Raw genomic sequence first — 18,278 nt, 5'->3', positions numbered from 1 at the left:
GCAATCAAGAGCAACCCAATACCATTAGAAACTCAAGGGAAATGGCATGTGTCTGTCCTGACATGACCCATTTTCGTACTGTGCCTCTTACCTTAAGCAGCTTCCCCACAACCTGGGGCCCTCCAATGTTGTTGGGCAACAGCTCCCATCATTCCTGACCATTGGCCATGCTGGCTGAGGCTGGTGGGAGTTGGAGTCCAGCAACAACTGGAAGACACCAGGTTGAGGAAGTCTGTTCTAGTGGGACCAGATGGAATATCACTGGGCACATGCAAGAACATGCCCCTCTCAATATTTTCTAGAATGGAGGCAAAGATCACAGGTCCCCAAGTGCCACAGGAGAGTTCCTAATTAAGTTTTCAATTAAAGACAACACCAACTCTATTCCCGAGCCACACAACCCGTGGAAAGTTGTCAGGTTTTGCAGCAAAACACCTCTAGTCCCTGGGTCACTATCAGGAAATCAGAGTGGATTTGAGAGCTGAACTAGACCAAGCATTCTTTGGATGCTATACCCGGCCCATCCAGACCCCAACAATACTTATAAATTTAGACATTTCCTGGCAATTGACACCAGCCATCCCATCAAAACAGATGCAAGTGTTGCATTAAGTGAGAAAGCAGCTAAAATGAATCAAAGCCTTCAAGTTGTGCTGGTGGTGTCAGTAGAGCTATGCTAATTTCAGAGTGTGATATATATATATTCTCTACCGCATGTGTACACACAAACATTTCCAGAAGCAAGGATTTTTAAGAAAACAAATGTTCATTATAAAATTTGTGGGCATGCAATATGCCTTGCCTCCTTATTTTAAACAGAACAGGCACATTCATTTTTATTTGTATGAGTCCATCTACTGAAAGTGGAAGGGCTGCAAAACTGGCCCACGGACCACCAGTTGTCCACAAGCATCGTTCAGGTGGTCCACGACAAGTCTGTGGATTTGTGGCTGAAGGCAGGAGATGGCACATCAACTATCACATTAATTTGCACTGGTTTTACGTTGTATTTTACCACTTATCTCTTATTTTATTACACTTGGGAAGCTATGGAATTCAAATGGTAATGCAGCAAGATACAAAATATAAGAAGCAATAGAAATAAAATTAAAACCAAACAGCATCTAGCACAGTGTATTGGAATTGCTACAAAAGGAAGTGGTCTAGCAAGACCCTTAGCAATTCTCATGTGTGATATTTTTTTTTTGGGGGGGGGGAATGAAAGCAGTTACATATACTTAAACATCCAGTCTGACTACCACTAACTTTTCAATAGTATACTCTGAAGATTCTCAACTACCAGACAAGAAGGTTGGTGGGGGAAGAAGACTCATAAGGACTCTGGGAAAGGGGGTGCCTTACCGGAAGCAAACCCTAGTAAAGGTAAAGGGACCCCTGACCATTAGGTCCAGTTGTGGACGACTCTGGGGTTGCGGCGCTCATCTCGCTTTATTGGCCGAGGGAGCCGGCGTACAGTCATGTGGCCAGCATGACTAAGCCGCTTCTGGCAAACCAGAGCAGCACACGGAAACACTGTTTACCTTCCCACCAGAGTGGTACCTATTTATCTACTTGCACTTTGACGTGATTTCAAACTGCTAGGTTGGCAGGAGCAAGGACTGAGCAACGGGAGCTCACCCCATCGCGGGGATTCGAACCGCCAACCTTCTGATCAGCAAGTCCTAGGCTCTGTGCTTTAACCCACAGCGCCACCCGCGTCCCTTAAGCAAACCCTACAAGACCCCTAAACAGGACCAAGAAAGAGCTCCTGCCCTACAAGTCTATGCCTAGATGACAAGTCCAATTACTTCCTTGCACCATCTTTTTCCAAGCTGCACAAAGCCTGCCCTCCCATTTAGAGCAGCTGGCCTCTTCTGAGTTCAAATGAGCGCAAATGAGTAAGTCGGGCAAGAGGGCAGGGGCAAAGCAAAGCCAGAGACTGCTGCTAAGATTATCTTTTATCACGTAGCAATTAGAAGTGTGGGGGGAACATACAGCAAGTTTTTATATGTGTTGGAATCCACCCAGAGTGGCTGAGGCAACCCAGCCAGATGGGCAGGGTATAAATAAAAATAAAATAAAATTAAAGTATTATTATTAATGAATTCAAAGCCATACTATGGTTTGGGTGCCTAATTCCAAACCCACCCACGGTGAAATCTTAGGTGCGCCTTCTATTCAGATGCATGTCCCACTGGCTTCAACACTGGAATTCAATCTCAGGAGTGTGTAGGATTGCAACCTAAGACTTGTGCAGATGATTCTTTTCTCAAAGATATGGGTCATGTACAAATGCAGTGGTGAAAGACAAGTGAACCTTTAAACTATCCCTGTCTCTCGTTTCAAACAAGCAAACAAACAAACAAACACAAAAAGACTTCTGGGACAAAAGCATTACTTCACTGCAACAGCAATGCAATGTAACAAGCAAATGGAGCAGTCCTAGTTGCCGCTGCAACACAAAAATAGCGAAAGTCCACAAGGATCTTAAATGCTGTCAAAAATTCACATGGCAAAGAGGCATTCACCTGGGCCCTAAAAATTGTTATGACTGTGCCATGCAAACATGCCTAGGGAAAGAGTTCTGAACATGGTACCCCTTCTGTTCTGCTCCCACCCAACATGCGTCTTTCTCTGGCAGCTACACCTCAGAGAAAGAACACAATGTAGTTCCTCCACCAGCACCTACACCCCCCTCTCTCACACCTTTGTAACTACCATGAGTAAGTTCCATGATTTTTCTGCTTAATATGACAAGGCAAGCGGCAGGCTAGTTTAGAAGAACAGCCACCTATTTAACTGAACAGTGGTGTTGGTGTGGGAGGTCGTGTACGCAAGTGAAATGGCGGGGAAAAGGGGGCTTCTTTACACCTTGACGCAAGCCGTATCCCTGAAGTCTCTGACCAAGAGGTTGTACAGAACCCAAGTAACTCCCATAATTCCTTGGGGCAATTCCCCACCACACCCAGGAACAGACCCACATGTACATTTGACAGGGAAGCGAGCTAGTCCTGCGTGACACACAAGTCTTTTCAAAACATTTGCTTGTCTCGTTCATGCTTCAGAAGTCTTAAAGGCTATGCTTAATGGTGCGGCGTGCAAAACAGTCCTGGCACAAACTGCTACAGTGTCCTGAACCACCAGCCGACCCTTTCCCAACTCAGTTTCACTGAAGAAATGCAAAGGGAGGAGAAAAAACATTATGCGGAGGCCTTTACTTACAGAGTTTTCTGCCTCTAGGTCTGTTGGGCCAGTCAATACTGTACAATCTGTACATCTGACAGGGCTTGTCACCAACTTAAAGGAATCCAATGAGAATTAAAGGTGCTCACATGAAGAAAGGGATAAAAATAGTTATTTTTATGCTTTTAGATGAAGCAGCAAGCACCATCCTTAATTAATCAAAGAGGCACCTCCTCGTGTGTTCAAGAAAACGGTGAACAACTTTCCTAAAATGGTGTGTGTGGCTTTAAAAAAAAAATTTAAATACACTTACATTTGCCTAGTTAATCAGGGAACCTTGTTACTTGATCAAAAGTTTTAAAAATAGATTAATCTGCCTGATTAACAATATTACAAACCCAGTACTTGAGAGGCAGGGAGAATGGGGAGGAAAGGAGACAGAAGATATGGAACAAGTGTGAATTTGAATGCTCATCTGTCCTTAAACAGCACCATTTGAATCCCACTCCAACCCTGCAGTGCAACTGGGGGGGGGCATCCCCAGCCAATGACCATCCAGCTTGTTTTACAACCTCAAGCAAGGAAAAGCACTGCCCCCTGACTTCTAAGAAGTTTCGATTTTTAGCTGCTCTTACCATCAGCAAGTTTCTCCTAATATTCAAGCCAAATTTACATCCTTGTAAGTTAGGTAAAGGGGACCCCTGACCACTAGGTCCAGTCGTGGCCGACTCTGGGGTTGCAGCGCTCATCTCGCTTTATTGGCCGAGGGAGCCGGCGTACAGCTTCCGGGTCATGTGGCCAGCATGACTAAGCCGCTTTTGGCAAACCAGAGCAGCGCATGGAAACGCTGTTTACCTTCCCGCCAGAGTGGTACCTATTTATCTACTTGCACTTTGAGGTGCTTTCGAACTGCTAGGTTGGCAGGAGCAGGGACCGAGCAACGGGAGCTCACTCTATTGCGGGGATTCGAACCGCCGACCTTCTGGTCGGCAAGTCCTAGGCTCTGTGGTTTAACCCACAGCGCCACCCGCGTCCCATCCCTTGTAAGTTAAGCAACATTAAATCTAGTCTTGAATGAGTCTTTCTTCTATATGTAAGAGCCATTCAAGTATTTTGAAGAGTGCTATGACATCAAACCTATCCATTCTTAAGGACCAAACCTATCCATTCTTAAGGAAATCAGCCCTGAGTGCTCACTGGAAGGACAGATCCTGAAGCTGAGGCTCCAATACTTTGGCCACCTCATGAGAAGAGAAGACTCCCTGGAAAAGACCCTGATGTTGGGAAAGATGGAGGGCACAAGGAGAAGGGGACGACAGAGGACGAGATGGCTGGATAGTGTTCTCAAAGCTACCAGCATGAGTCTGACCAAACTGCAGGAGGCAGTGGAAGACAGGAGTGCCTGGTGTGCTCTGGTCCATGGGGTCACGAAGAGGCGGACACGACTAAACGACTAAACAGCAACATGATATCTCTCCTCAAGGCTTCTCTCCTTCAATCTTTCTGCACAGGATTGCTTTCCCACCAGCCATCTTCACTGCCCCCTTTGAAGTAATTCCAGTTTGTCTCCAAGTTTGGTGCCCAGAACTGGATGCAGCAGTCCAGATAAGATTTGACGAGCGCACAGTCAAATTGAACTATTACCTCTCATCGCAGGAGTAGGGAAGCTTTCGGCTTTCTCTCTCCCTCCCTTTCCCCTTGGGCAAACTTTGACAAGAGGGCAGACCCACTCACCAGTCAATCATCTGACATCATAATGACATCAGGGGATGGGTGTGGTGTGTGAGTGGTACCATCCATCTGCCAGCGTTGGCCCACAGGAGTGGGATAATGGCAAACAGCAACCAAGCAGGATTCAACTCCTCACACACTGGCTGATTTGCAGGGAGTTCAATCCTGCTTCTTGCAGCATTTGGGTACTCGGGGAAACCTCTTGCGTGTGCAAACTGAGGAGGATTGAATGAATTTTATTATTACGGTCACAGACCAGTTCCGGCTTACTTAGAATATCAGGAAAATCATAAAACACAACAGGAATACGTTGAATTGCAATTGGGTATAACAGAGACGATAGAGATATAGCAGCAGTTAAAAATATATATTAAATCTTGATCACTAAAATATAACCTAAAATTGTCATTTAAAACCTTAATCATTTTGAGAAGGATTGAACTCCCCACACATAAAAAATGGCAGTTTACCATTCTATCAAGGCCATTTTGAATTTTAATTTGATTTTCTGACGTCCACCTCTCCAACGTTAACTGTTCGCATCCTTCTGTAATGGAACATAACGGGGGGCGCCTCCAGGAAGGAAGTTAAACGGCTGGAGAATCCGAGAGCCTGCTGTGGCTGCAAAGACCGGGAACTTGTAACTGCTGCCTCCCACATTGCTTTTGTTGTGTTAGCAGCCCCAAAGTACCCTTCCCCAGGGCACAAGCCTGGGCAGAGTTTATGGAGGTCCTGGGCTGCCCAGACAAGAAGGAAACAGGCAGCAACCTTTTTACACGCATCTGATTGACGCATGGTCATCACTGTGGACCTGGAAGCGGCCCAAAAATGGGGCAGGAAGGGGTGGGTGGGCAGAGTCCGCCAATGCATGGGATGATCTCAAACGCAACCCCTGCACAAATGGCGAGCTGCCTAGAGATTTGCTCAACTATTATGGCGCAAAAGGCCTGTCTTGCAAGAAAGACCCACATGGCGTTGTGCAAGCTTGCCCTTACTCCCCTCTCGATTCCACCCACCCATCGATGGTACAGCCTGGTTTGTAGTAAACTATTCTTGTTCATATCCCACCACTCACCACAGTCATAACTAGCTGCGGCATCACTTGGTTTGTCAACAGATTCTACGGCAGAGGACTACATGGGTTTGGGGGGTTACCTGGTGCTCTGGTTGTGGGCTGCCAGTGCCTGCAACATTCAGGATACCAACCACTGCTAATCCAGGCACATTGGAAGGATCGGCACAACCAACGCAGCCATTGCTGTGCCCAAATTTCTCAACAGAAAGCACCTCTTCTTTGAGTTTGTTGCTTCCATCTTACGCCAGATGTGCTTTCAAAGTGCTAAAGCAGATTAAGACATAGTGGCTTGCAGTGCCAGGAAGCAAGCACAAAATACCTTTCTGGCACTTGGACTAACAACAGCACATGGCCTGCCCAATCTAACACCTACAAGCCATCTATCGCAGCCCAATTGCTCTTTGATGATCCTTGGGATCCCTTCCAAGACTACAATTTATGAATTGCATGACGCCCAGGGAGTCATTTTGGACAGAACAGCAAATATCCACATGTGATGACAATGTATGAAACAGCAACTGAAATGACAACATGGGAAATGAGGTAAAGGAAAAGGGACCCCTGACCATTAGGTCCAGTCGTGACCGACTCTGGGGTTGCGGCGCTCATCTCGCTTTATTGGCCGAGGGAGCCAGCATACAGCTTCCGGGTCATGTGGCCAGCATGACTAAGCCGCTTTTGGCGAACCAGAGCAGCGCACGGAAACGCTGTTTACCTTCCCGCCAGAGTGGTACCTATTTATCTACTTGCACTTTGACGTGCTTTCGAACTGCTAGGTTGGCAGGAGCAGGGACCGAGCAACGGGAGCTCACCCCGTCGCGGGGATTTGAAGCGCCGACCTTCTGATTGGCAAGTCCTAGGCTCTGTGGTTTAACCCACAGCACCACCCGTGTCGGTACGGCTTAAAACAGAAAGAAAACAAAGCAGGAACATATCCAGTGTGCAATGTACAGTAATTTGGATAGTACTATTCCAGTTTTAAATCTATGAAGAAATCTCAGCAACTCTACAATATGTACATTTAGATCTACCAGCAACATGCAAATGACACGATTACATATTTCTGATTTGGACTTCACTGTGGATTCAATTTCATATCCAGCACAGGCTGTCAATACATCTTGTACTTGATGCATTAACAGCCCACCTTGGGTGGAAGACTGACAGCTGTGATGCTAAGCCTCACCATTGCTACAGGGTAAAGGTAAAATGCAAATGACACGCAGCTACCTGCAAAAATCTCAAGTGTTGGGGAAAGTGCATTAGGTGCTAAAACTGCTGTCTACCCAGGAAGTCAAAAGTGTTCTCTTCCCAAGCAATCCCAAGCTCCCATTCTCAGCACAGGCAGGAAACCACCCAGCTAGAATCTTTGTCCTCAGTGGGGCCTGTGGTGGAGGGAGATCACAGTTCAAAGTACCCTAATATGGCCTGGTGTGTGGAAATCAGAAGCACTACAAACTGCATGCCTTGTCAGAGCTCTTAGAATGTGCAAGTTATGGATTAGTTTGTTTTGCTGCCTAGAGCAGCTCAAAAGTTGTGCATTAAGGGATGGCGTGGGGTAGAGGAAGTTCACGCATGTAAAAAAATAAAGTGTGGAATGGAGAAGGCAGAAGGGAAAGAGTAAAAAGAGAGATTGGAAAGTGGTGGGCTTGAGAAGAGACAAATCCTTCAGTAATGGAATACTTCCAGGAGGAGGAAGAAGAAACCAAACCTGATAAAGACAAGAAGTTTGCAGCAAGGCGATCCACAACAAACACTCACACACCCAGCTTTGCAATGCATGTTGACTCTGCAGCCCTTACAATGCAATGGATCTGCAACACCTTACGGAAAGCCTTTTATTTTGAGGAAAGATGATGCCAAGAAGGACCTGCCCTTTTAAATTCCTCCCTGGCCGCCATTCCATCACTCCTCAAGCTTGTGCCACAGGTCTCCCATTGTGTCTGCCTGAAAGTCTTGCGCTCTCGCCCATCCCCTCCTAGCGCAGCCGCCCCTCCCCGGAGATTTAATGGGCAAATCTTCCCGGGAAGCTCACCGCAGGGTTCTTCTAAACTTGCAGGATGTGCCGAGCTGCACGGGAGCGCTCAAGCGTGCAGCCGTTCGGGCCAGACATGCTCCTCAGCGATTACCGCCATCCATATTTAATTACTTTTCCCTCCCTTTGTTTGTTAATTTTTAACTAGAGTGCGCCGGCTCTCAGGGGCCATTAGGAGTCCCAGGCAGCAAGGTTCAGCGAGCAGAAAAAGTCCTTGTGACAGAACATACATTACTTGGCATTCTTGCCTCCCACTTTGCCAGAGAGGTGTGGAGCTTGGGGGGGTTATTTTCAGTCGTGCGCTCGCAGTCCGCCCCACTGCAGGTCGTGAATAAAAGATAGTGTTCCATTTGAAGCTTATTTCCCCTTTCCCTCCATGTCAGAAACTGTTTTCCTCAAGCTCTGGCTACGTTCTCATTTATTCTTTCCCCAAGTTTTCAGGCTGTAACTTTTATTCCCTTTTAAGAGGAGGAAGGCTGTGGCTTGGGCAAAGGTCTCATTTGCTCCAGAATGCCATCATACTCCCGTTTTCATGTTCAGTTTTGTGTATTACGTTAGCACAACCTGGCTGGAAAATTGCAGAGGAGAATACACACCATCCCCGCCTCCGCAAAGCTGGGGCCATCCCTGAAAATGAGGGTTGCGAGACTTGCCCTGTGACTTCCAGCCCAGGCAGCTGACACAAGAACCTGACCTATCTAATGTGCCAGAAAAGAATAAGATATCTGCTTCTTGGTGTGTATATTGCAGGTTCGGGACCTGCCCTTTTGTAGGATGAGCTGGTTTAGCTATAAACCATGGGCCAAGGACCACTCAGAGAACCCTAATGGCCTCCTAGGTGGCTGCCTCCAGCAACGAAAGTGCCTCTCAAAAAATAAAAAGGGTACTTGCTACTTTTAACCAAGAAGAGAGAGACTCAGGCCTCAGAGTGGGGAAATTTTAGGAAAGGGATATTTTCAAGCATCTTGTCTTCCACTAGATTTTCAATTAAGGTAAGAAAATGTAGTGTTCTATGACAGGGATGTCCAATAGGTCGATCGTGATCTACTGGTAAAAAAGGCTCAACAACTTTGACCTGAACCCCCCAAAAGGGGGTAGATCACTGCCAGTTTTCAATTCTGTGAGTAGATCGCAGTCTCTTGGGAGTTGGCCACCCCTGTTCTAGGAGAAACAAGCAAAGCAGAATGATGGTGCCTAACTTCAAATAGGTTTGACTACTGCTGTAAGATTCTTTTTTTAACCACGCACACACAACTGATTAGCAATCGCTTCATGTGCCTTCAAAGCTAAGCCCTTGCCTAAATGCCCTAGTTCAGAACTTGTGTTCCAGAGAAAGCTTCAGAAAACCCCTGGTCCTCACATGCCACTGTAACTAAGCCCAAGGCTTCGCCATTGGAATAAGACACATTCTTCCCCTTGTTAACTCCTGCCTCCACTTCCCCCCCTTCCTCTGTGGTTTCCTCATGACAAATTACAGATTGTAAACTATCTGGGTAGGGACCTGCACTTTTGCACTCGTGTAGGATGAACTGGTTTAGCCACAGACAATATTCATGGGAGACAAAAAAAACTGCCAGAAGGCATTCCATTCGAAAGATTTAAAGTTGTATTATCTCCTTGTAATCTTTACAGGTAAGGCCAGAAATTATGCACATTGCAACATCAGTCAATCAATCATGGCATAAGCTAGCCTGGCCAAACCTTTATTCCTGTCTTTTAATAATGCACACTGCATACTTCTTTACAAGAGCGCTGAGCAGCTTGCACTGGCCTCCCAAGTCAGGTCACTTAAGTTTCAACAATGCTATATAGCACTGGGTGCATTCAGGCTGATTACCAGTGATGGACTTTAAGAAGAGATATGGCCTGGATTAAAGAAGCATCAGATGATATTATCATGCTTCACCATACAGAATGAGGTCAGGCTATCTTAACTATGGTCCATGTAGCCACAGAATTTACCAAGGTCTATGAATCTAGGCACTAAAGAAGATAAGAGGTCTCATCAAGCTGTAAACACTAGGACTTGATCATTATTCCTGAGGCTGGAATAAACACAACACCTAGCCTGAACTTGGAGGATGAGATATTTACTTGAGGTTTCCTAAAGTTCTCTGTTTTAGAACCGTATTTCATCTCTATGTAAAAACCTGCTCCCTGCCCACCCCACCCCTCAAACCTAACCTAGTGGTTATGTTGTGTTCAGTCCTCACTAAACTGTCCTAACATCCTCCTATTAGAATTTAAAACTACAGTCGTACCTTGGTTGTTGACCGTCTTGCGACTCGAACGTTTTGGTTCCCAAATGCCGCAAACCCGGAAGTGAGTGTTCCGGTTTGCAAACGTTCTTTGGAACCCAAACGTTCGACGCTGCTTCTGCAGCTTCCAATTGAGTGCAGGAAGCCTTGGTTTGCAAACGTTTACAGAACTTGAATGGACTTCAGGAACAAGAACCAAGGTGGTACTGAGTTACAGGCAGGAAAATGGATCTCCTTACCATCAAATGTTCAATTGACCCATATACCAACTCTAAAATATGTCTGATCCTTGTGTTAATGCATCATGTGTTACATTATCCCACAGTCAGGTAGGTAGCCGTGCTGGTCTGGTGCAGTCAAAATAAATTAAAAAATTGTCCAGTAGCGCGTTAGAGACCAACTAAGTTTGTTCTGGGTATAAGCTTTCGTGTGCATGCACACTTCTTCAGAATTTTCAGTTTACTTCTGAACATGTTTATTTCAGCATTTGCCAAAAGGGGGAGAGGGAGGTTATGAGCTGCCCCCCAATAGCTGGAAAGCCATTCGCCAGGTGGGAATTTAACAACGTGTACATAAGATCCCTCAAAAGAATGTTACAAAGACTAGCTTGCCAAGAGGCAAGGGGGTTTTCCTTCCTAGATTTCTGACTGGGTGAAACCATGCAATAAAATTCAAAGCTCTTGGCACAGAGATATATTTAAAAATGTATACTCTGCTTAATCAGCCCTGTCGGCCTCTTGAAGTGGCAATGAAATCATCACTTCAGTGAACACAGAACACCCCATAGCAACAACAGAGCCTGAAACCAACCAAGCAGAACTGCAAAGAAACAAAAGCAACTTCTTCCTCCAACTCCAGAGAACCAAAAAGGGCCACCCAAACAGGAAGACCTTAACATGTTTCCTAAAAGCTGGGAAAGGGCAGTGTCAGCCGCGCAGGCCTCCCAAGGCAGACTCTAAATCTCACTGCCATCGCCCACGCCTCCACTAACTAGGTTCACAAAGCAGTATCTCAGTTGTACATCTGTATGTTTCCCCATCATGTCTTAAGATATGCAGGCTGTGCAAACCTCTGAATATCCAGGCTCTTTAAGGCTTCGGAAGGTCAGTACCGGCACTCTGAAATGGGCCACATACCGAGAACCAATGTGGCTCTTTAATAGGTGTAATAATCTCCACTCCTGGACAAGAGCCTATTTTCTGCAGCTGAAACTTTCAGACATTTATCAAAAGAGCATAGAGCACACTGCAATATCCAAGCCTGCAAGAACGCCCCATGACTTATTTCTTTAGCCACTAGAAAAGAGAACAGCTAGCCAACATGGAGCTGGAAAAAAGGCACTCCTTGCTGCCAATGACCTCTGAGTATCAAGTAACAAAAGCAGGATCAAAGGGAATAAGCTATAAACCCGCTTTTCCTGCCGGAGTGTGACCCGCATCGAAAAACAGCCTGAACGCTCCTTCCCAGCTCAACAGGCCTATTGTCAGCATCTCGTATTATCTGGGTTAAGTGCTGGTTCATTAGACCTTCTGTAGGCCAACATCATGTCCAAGCAACAATTCAGGATTTTCTCTGACTCGCTGGGAACGGAGAACAATTCAGGCAACTGGATTACAAGCGGTCATATGCACATCGCAGTTAAGTTTTCACTCGGTAACTTTGTTTTGCTACAGTTCAGAACGTGTATGAAGTACCGTATTTTTTGCTCTATAAGACTCACTTTTTCCCTCCTAAAAAGTAAGGGGAAATGTGTGTGCGTCTTATGGAGCGAATGCAGGCTGCACAGCTATCCCAGAAGCCAGAACAGCAAGAAGGATTGCTGCTTTCACTGCACAGCAATCCCTCTTGATGTTCTGGCTTCTGAGATTCAGAATATTTTTCTTGTTTTCCTCCTCCAAAAACTAGGTGCGCCTTGTGGTCTGCTGCGTCTTATAGAGCAAAAAATACGGTAGCTGCTCACAATGCAAATTCCCCCATGTGACTTAAGAGGCCAGATTTTTGCTCCATCTACCTCCCTTCTCTCTGGCTTTAGAAACACACGTGTACATAAACACGCTCTTGCACACCTTCCCCTTATCCGTTGTAAAGACAATTTAGCCTTGGAACTTTGAAGCAAAACTGTGGCAAAGGCAAGCCTGGGAAGCAGAGTCCATATATACAAGGGGGTATATATGTGTGCAAAGACCTGGCAGGTATTTCTCGCTGCCTCGTGTGAACAGAAGTGAAATTACTCGAGGAGAGAAAGGTGTTCACGGTTCTATCAGGCAGTGGGGTGCCGTCAATTTTTCCTAAGTCCGTTCCCCAGTAGTCCCAAGGAGAATGCGTCAGCTTGATCGAGATGTGATCATTAATATCTCTCTGGGGTGCCTGTTAGCTAGACAGGTGTTAGTCGTTCGGGGTGCACTGGAGAGGATCAGGTGGTATAACGTGGGTGAAGGTGTGACTGATTGGTATAAATTACCTGGGCATGCAGTGAAGCAGGGTAGGTGAAAGCAGGCGGGGGTAGAGCAGGTGCTAACTCCGCTGGGTAGAGAGGGTACGGCGCCCACACTTCAGGGCTACTGGGGTAAAGTGCAGGCACTGTGAGCTCATCTGCAAGAGAAGAATAAGGAGAGTTCATGGTTATAAAAACAGCAAATGCAGGAAACAAAACGGCAAACACAAGAGTGGAGCTCAAGGAGGTCCCGCCAACTCCCTCTGCCTTCTCCTTAGGAAACGGAATCCGAAGAGCAGGTACAAAAATTCTGCTCTGAGTTAGGGCGCCAAAGCCTGCAACTTACGTTAAGGAACAGGGCTATTGTCCGAAAGGAAACTGGGTGTTTTGTCGGCTGGAGAAAGAAACGCAAGGCAGTCTACAGCTGTTGTTAAGAGGCGGCAAGTGAGCCACTCAAAAGTATTCTGATGAAAGAATACAGATTCTGGGCGAATGAACTCTTATGGCTGTGGCACTTTGCATCCTGATCTAGATACACATCATAGTAAGCCATAGTTAACTGTTTACCGTGGATGCCCTAGTGGCTCCCGCTTCGCTCTTCCCCTGGTGTGAGCATAGGCAACAAACCACAGTACCCTGTTACATCTAAACCAGGGACCATAGCTTGCTTCAAACCACAATGTGAAGCCAAGGTTGTTCTTGGCATGCCAATCACAGTCAAGATTTGAACTCAGGACTTCCTAACTCAGAGATTAGTCTCAGCTACCCCACTACATTTGTCTCCCCAATGAAAAACAATCCAGTCATCTTAAGAATGGGAGGGAGAGGGGGCACACAGAATGCCATTCTGCACAGATCAAAATAAAGAGTCTATATGATAATGAAGGTTATCTTCTACCCTTTCACAGCAGTACAACAACATATCAGTGGTTCAGGTACCTTATTTAAGTTACAATACCAGCATATTCCTCCTCTTTCCTTTGGCACCCCTCATGAAGGCCTCCTACCTAGTGCTTCTCCCTACCTCCACTAGTCACCCGTCCCTGAAGAGTTTAGACGTATCTAGGGCAGCCAGGATAACTACTCATAATTTCAGCTCCATCCTTGCTTGGCAAAAAGAAAGGTGCAATTATCCATTGACAGTTTTGGTTGCCGTTTCCTGTGCCTTTTCCAGATCACCTTTTGAGACAGGTCACCTGAAAAGTACACACTTCAAATGCGATCCTACCAAAATGCCAATTATCATACAGGCAGTTTTTTATTTTCAGTCTTTTCCCTAACAATGCCTTGCACCGAACTTGAATTTTTCATAAGCACCACCATGCCAGAGCTGAAATATCCATTGAGCCAGCTTAGACTTCACCATTCTGCATATGACACATCCAAGAACCAAACGTTTCCATAACAGCAGAATCCGCATGCCATGCTGGGCTGCATGAGTGCAGCTCCCTGTCTTCTCTGAGAGCTTGTGAACAAGCTACCACTTTTCTTAATCTAGTGGGTAGTGATGAAAGATGCATCTCAATCTTAATTGGCTTCATTTCAAAACGATTTATGTGTGTTTCCTCCATGAGAGGTCTGGAGGGCGGCAACACGAGGAAGGGCCTTTTCTGCAGTGGCTCCCCATCTGTGGAATGCTCTCGCCAGGGAAGCTCGCCTGGCGCCTTCATTATACACCTTTAGGCACCAGGCAAATACATTTCTCTTCTCCCAGACCTTTGTGTAATTAAACAATCTATGGCCTGGGGTGTGTGCATGTTATTGTTTCCATTTGTTATTGTGGTATGTGTTTTTGTGTTTTTATACTGTAAACCACCCTGCGATCTTTGGATGATGGGTGGCATGGAAATTTAATAAATAATAATTATTATTTCTGAGGTTAGAAGAGGCTTGATCCATTTCTTCCGAAACAGTTGAACTGCGTCTTCGTTACAAGCCCAGCATCAACTCAACCTCTCTCTTTTTGCCCCCTTCCCACCAACAAAAAAGCCCCCTAAAACCAACTGCTGGTGCCACACCGGTCAGGGAGAAGTGGGTGGCTTATTGTCCCCTCACTCCCACTCAGTGACAGGATGTGATCCTCTGCTAGGACTGCTCCCCTCCCCAGCTGTTTTGACAGCAGCAACCCGAGGGTAGAGCTGGCAACTATCAACCTATTACCGTGTTTTTCGCTCCATAAGATGCACTTTTCCCTCTTAAAATCTAAGGGGAAATGTCTGTGCATCTTATGGAGCGAATGTGTGGTCCCTGGGACTGGGGGGGACCCGGGCTTCCCTCGCCAGCCCCGACAAGCTCTGGGAGCAGCGGGAAGGCTGCGCGCAGCCTTTCCGCTGCTCCCCGACCTGCTCTTTGGGGCTGGCGGTGGCTTTCCCCAAAGAGCAGGTCAGGGAGCAGCAGAAAGGCTGTTCCCCGAGCTTGTGGGGCTGGCGTTGGGGGAAAGCTGCGCTTCCCCCACCGCCAGCGCCGGGGATCAGCGGGAAGGCAGCTCTGGAGCCTTCATCCCGCTGCCCTGGGGGGCTTCGCGTGGCTATTCCTGGCTCTGTCCCTTCCCCCACCTCCCGCAAAGGCCCCCAAGAGCCGCATATTTTTTCCCCCTTGAATTCTCTCTCCCCCCCCAAAAAAAAATTAGGTGCGCCTTATGGAGCAAAAAATACAGTACTTCTCCTCCTATCACGATTTGCTTTGCCCAAGTGCCCCTGAGCTTCCTTCCAGGTATGAGAGGAGGTGGGCAAAGCATCAGGGAAGGTTGGAATCTCACTGAAGGCGTCTTGAGCCATCCGCACTACCCTCAGCTTTAAAGAAATCCTCTTCTTCCACCCGCAAGACGCCATGGCAGAGAACATCCAAGCAAAGCCCCAGTGGGAGCTGACAGGGAAGTACTTTAATTACAGCAGAGATTAAGTGTTTGTCCTGTTGGTTTTAAAAGCAAGATAAACAGTGAAAAGTTGGCAAGGGCTAATGTTAACAACGTTCCCTTCCGCCATTCATTCCTAAGCTTTGTGGTCATTCTCGAGCAGAGAGCAACAAGCCTATAAATACACGCAAGAGCTCCCGAACCTTCCCCGAAATATGTGAGCCAGGAGGAGTTTAGCAAGAATGCAACACTAAGGGACGCTGCCATGTAACCTGGGCCCCTCTTTTCGGAAGTTGCTCTGCTGGAAATTGCAGAAAGGGCACTTGCAGCCACACATACCCTTCTGCTCCCTTTGCGCCTCTGGCATTTCATCCTCTCCCTGTTCTCTTCTCTCTGTTGACATTTCGGTTGCAAGCTCCTTGGGGTCAGGGACTATGAAGTGTCACGTGTTCAGATGGAATGCTATCATCGTTGGGCGTCCCAGGGGCCATTTCCCAACATGTGAAATGTATAATGGGAAACAAAGGGTCGAGCCAGGCAAAACAACAAAAAGTCGCATTGGCTCAGTTACAAAACTACCCTTCTATGAGCAATATGACACATCGGGTGTAATAATGTCACACCACATGAATACTCTGGGAGACTGACAACTATTTCAAAGAGAGTTGAAGACAATCGTTATTGGTAGTGGTGTCTACACGTGTGTTTTTGTTGTTTTCTTCATCCTACCACTGTCTCCAGTAAGACTGGTTTTTGCAGGTTCTTCAAGTATTAAAATGTACTGCAAACCTCTGTTGAACCAGGAACAATACTGGAGCCAAAAATGAACAAGCCTCCAAGCATACACAACATGAGCCAAAGTGTTACAGTTATGACCATTTGCTCAGTCTTTGAGATACAGTGGTACCTCGGGTTAAGTACTTACATTTGTTCTGGAGGTCCGTTCTTAACCTGAAACTGTTCTTAACCTGAAGCACCACTTTAGCTAATGGGGCCTCCTGCTGCTGCCGCGCCGCTGCTGCGTGATTTCTGCTTTCATCCTGAAGCAAAGTTCTTAACCCGAGGTACTATTTCTGGGTTAGGGGTGTCTGTAACCTGAAGCGTATGTAACCTGAAGCGTATATGTAACCCGAGGTACCACTGTATACAGGAGTGATCTGCATATCACATCAAACCATAGCCTAAAACAAACCAAAGTGTAATGCATGGGTAGGCAAACTAAGGCCCGGAGGCTGGATTCGGCCCAATCGCCTTCTAAATCCGGCCCGCGGACAGTTTGGGAATCAGCGTGTTTTTACGTGAGTAGAATGTGTGCTTTTATTTAAAATGCATCTCTGGGTTATTTGTGGGGCATAGGAATTCGTTCATTATTATTTTTTCAAAATATAGTCCGGCCCCCACAAGGTCTGAGGGATTGTGGACCGGCCCCCTGCTGAAAAAGCCTGCTGACCCCTGTAACTAAGCAGCTTCCCGGTGCACGCTCCACACAGTGCGCGAAACAAGCCCGTCTGGAAGACATGTTGTCCAAGCCTGGGCTCACAGTTTGCTTCCTTGAAACATACCACAAGCAGTAACCAGTTTGCTTTGGGTTGTTCACATAATGCTCAGTCACATTAAACTATGGTTTGCTGTAAATTACAGTTTAATGTGACATATGAACTGGACCAGTCTTTACCAAAATTGGGAATCCCAAATGTGTTCCATTTCCTATGCTTATTCAAGCTACTTTTTCATGATTCTAGCAAACGTATAGAGAAAATAAAATACAAAATTATGTTACACATTTATGTTGCTTTTCTCTCTCAGGCAGTTTTACCTTGCGCTCTCGAAAATGAGGACATCAGATCTGTCACGTAGTCGTGACAGTCGTATTCCAGCAAAGAGCAAGCCGAGGCACAAATGGGATGACACACGTGAGACGCACCGTGAGTTTATCTAATAGCAAATTTGGCAACCCCTACCTAGCTGAGCAGCAGCAAATCAGAGCCACCTCAGATGTTTCTGAATAGATGGAGTGCTCCCAAGATATTCAGGAAATGACTCATGTGTAAATAAGGAGAAACAGCAGAATAGCCCAAACCTTTTGACGCAAAATGCCTCAATGGGAACAACAGCATTCCATTCTCCTGGGGCCATTTTGTGGAAAACGGGAATGACACTGACCTGCACTGAGTGCAACTCTGTTGCCGGTTGAAGTGGAAAAGTAGAAATAATAGGTTTCAGACAGAAAAGTTGCTTTGTGTTTGTTTGTTTTTTGCACTTATTACTTTCACTAAATTCTCATTTGCCATTTGGTTACCCATTCGCCTAATTTTAAGACACACTTAGGCTTTGCCAGATGTTCAATAATTTGGTGTCCATCTGCCAACTTCACTGCTGCCCCAACTCCAGATTGTTCATGAACAAGTTAAATAGTGCCAGTTCACATGCTTGGCAGGGATCTCACTGCTTATCCCCCCCACACACACACACACGCTAAGACAACTGTACATAAAATTCTGCCCTCTGCTTCCTATTATCAGTGACTTTGCCTTATGTGGACCTGCTCTCTTATTCCATGACTGCCAGATGTCTTCAGGAGCCCATGGCAAGGCACTTTTATCAAAAGCGTTTTGGAAGTTCAAATACGTTCCACCTTCCAGATATCCCTATGGAGTCCTGATTTACAGCCTTCGGGTCTGGCTAGGGGGAAAGCAACTTGGGAGAAG

General features: G+C 46.3%; 1 protein-coding gene across 1 annotated transcript in view; it reads right to left on the bottom strand.

Moving 5' to 3' along the window:
- RBPMS (RNA binding protein, mRNA processing factor) overlaps positions 1-18,278 on the bottom strand; it is a 79,512-nt gene that overhangs the window by 10,731 nt on the left and 50,503 nt on the right. Inside the window, 1 exon segment of the mRNA XM_081176969.1 lies at positions 12,744-12,874. Within this exon segment, the coding sequence (XP_081033095.1) occupies positions 12,744-12,874 (131 nt within the window).

This window comes from Podarcis bocagei (assembly GCF_964188305.1).
Source record: "Podarcis bocagei genome assembly, chromosome: 17".
Lineage (NCBI taxonomy): Eukaryota > Metazoa > Chordata > Lepidosauria > Squamata > Lacertidae > Podarcis > Podarcis bocagei.
The sequence above is the reverse complement of the archived record's forward strand: the minus strand, read 5'-3'. Positions and strand labels throughout refer to the sequence as shown.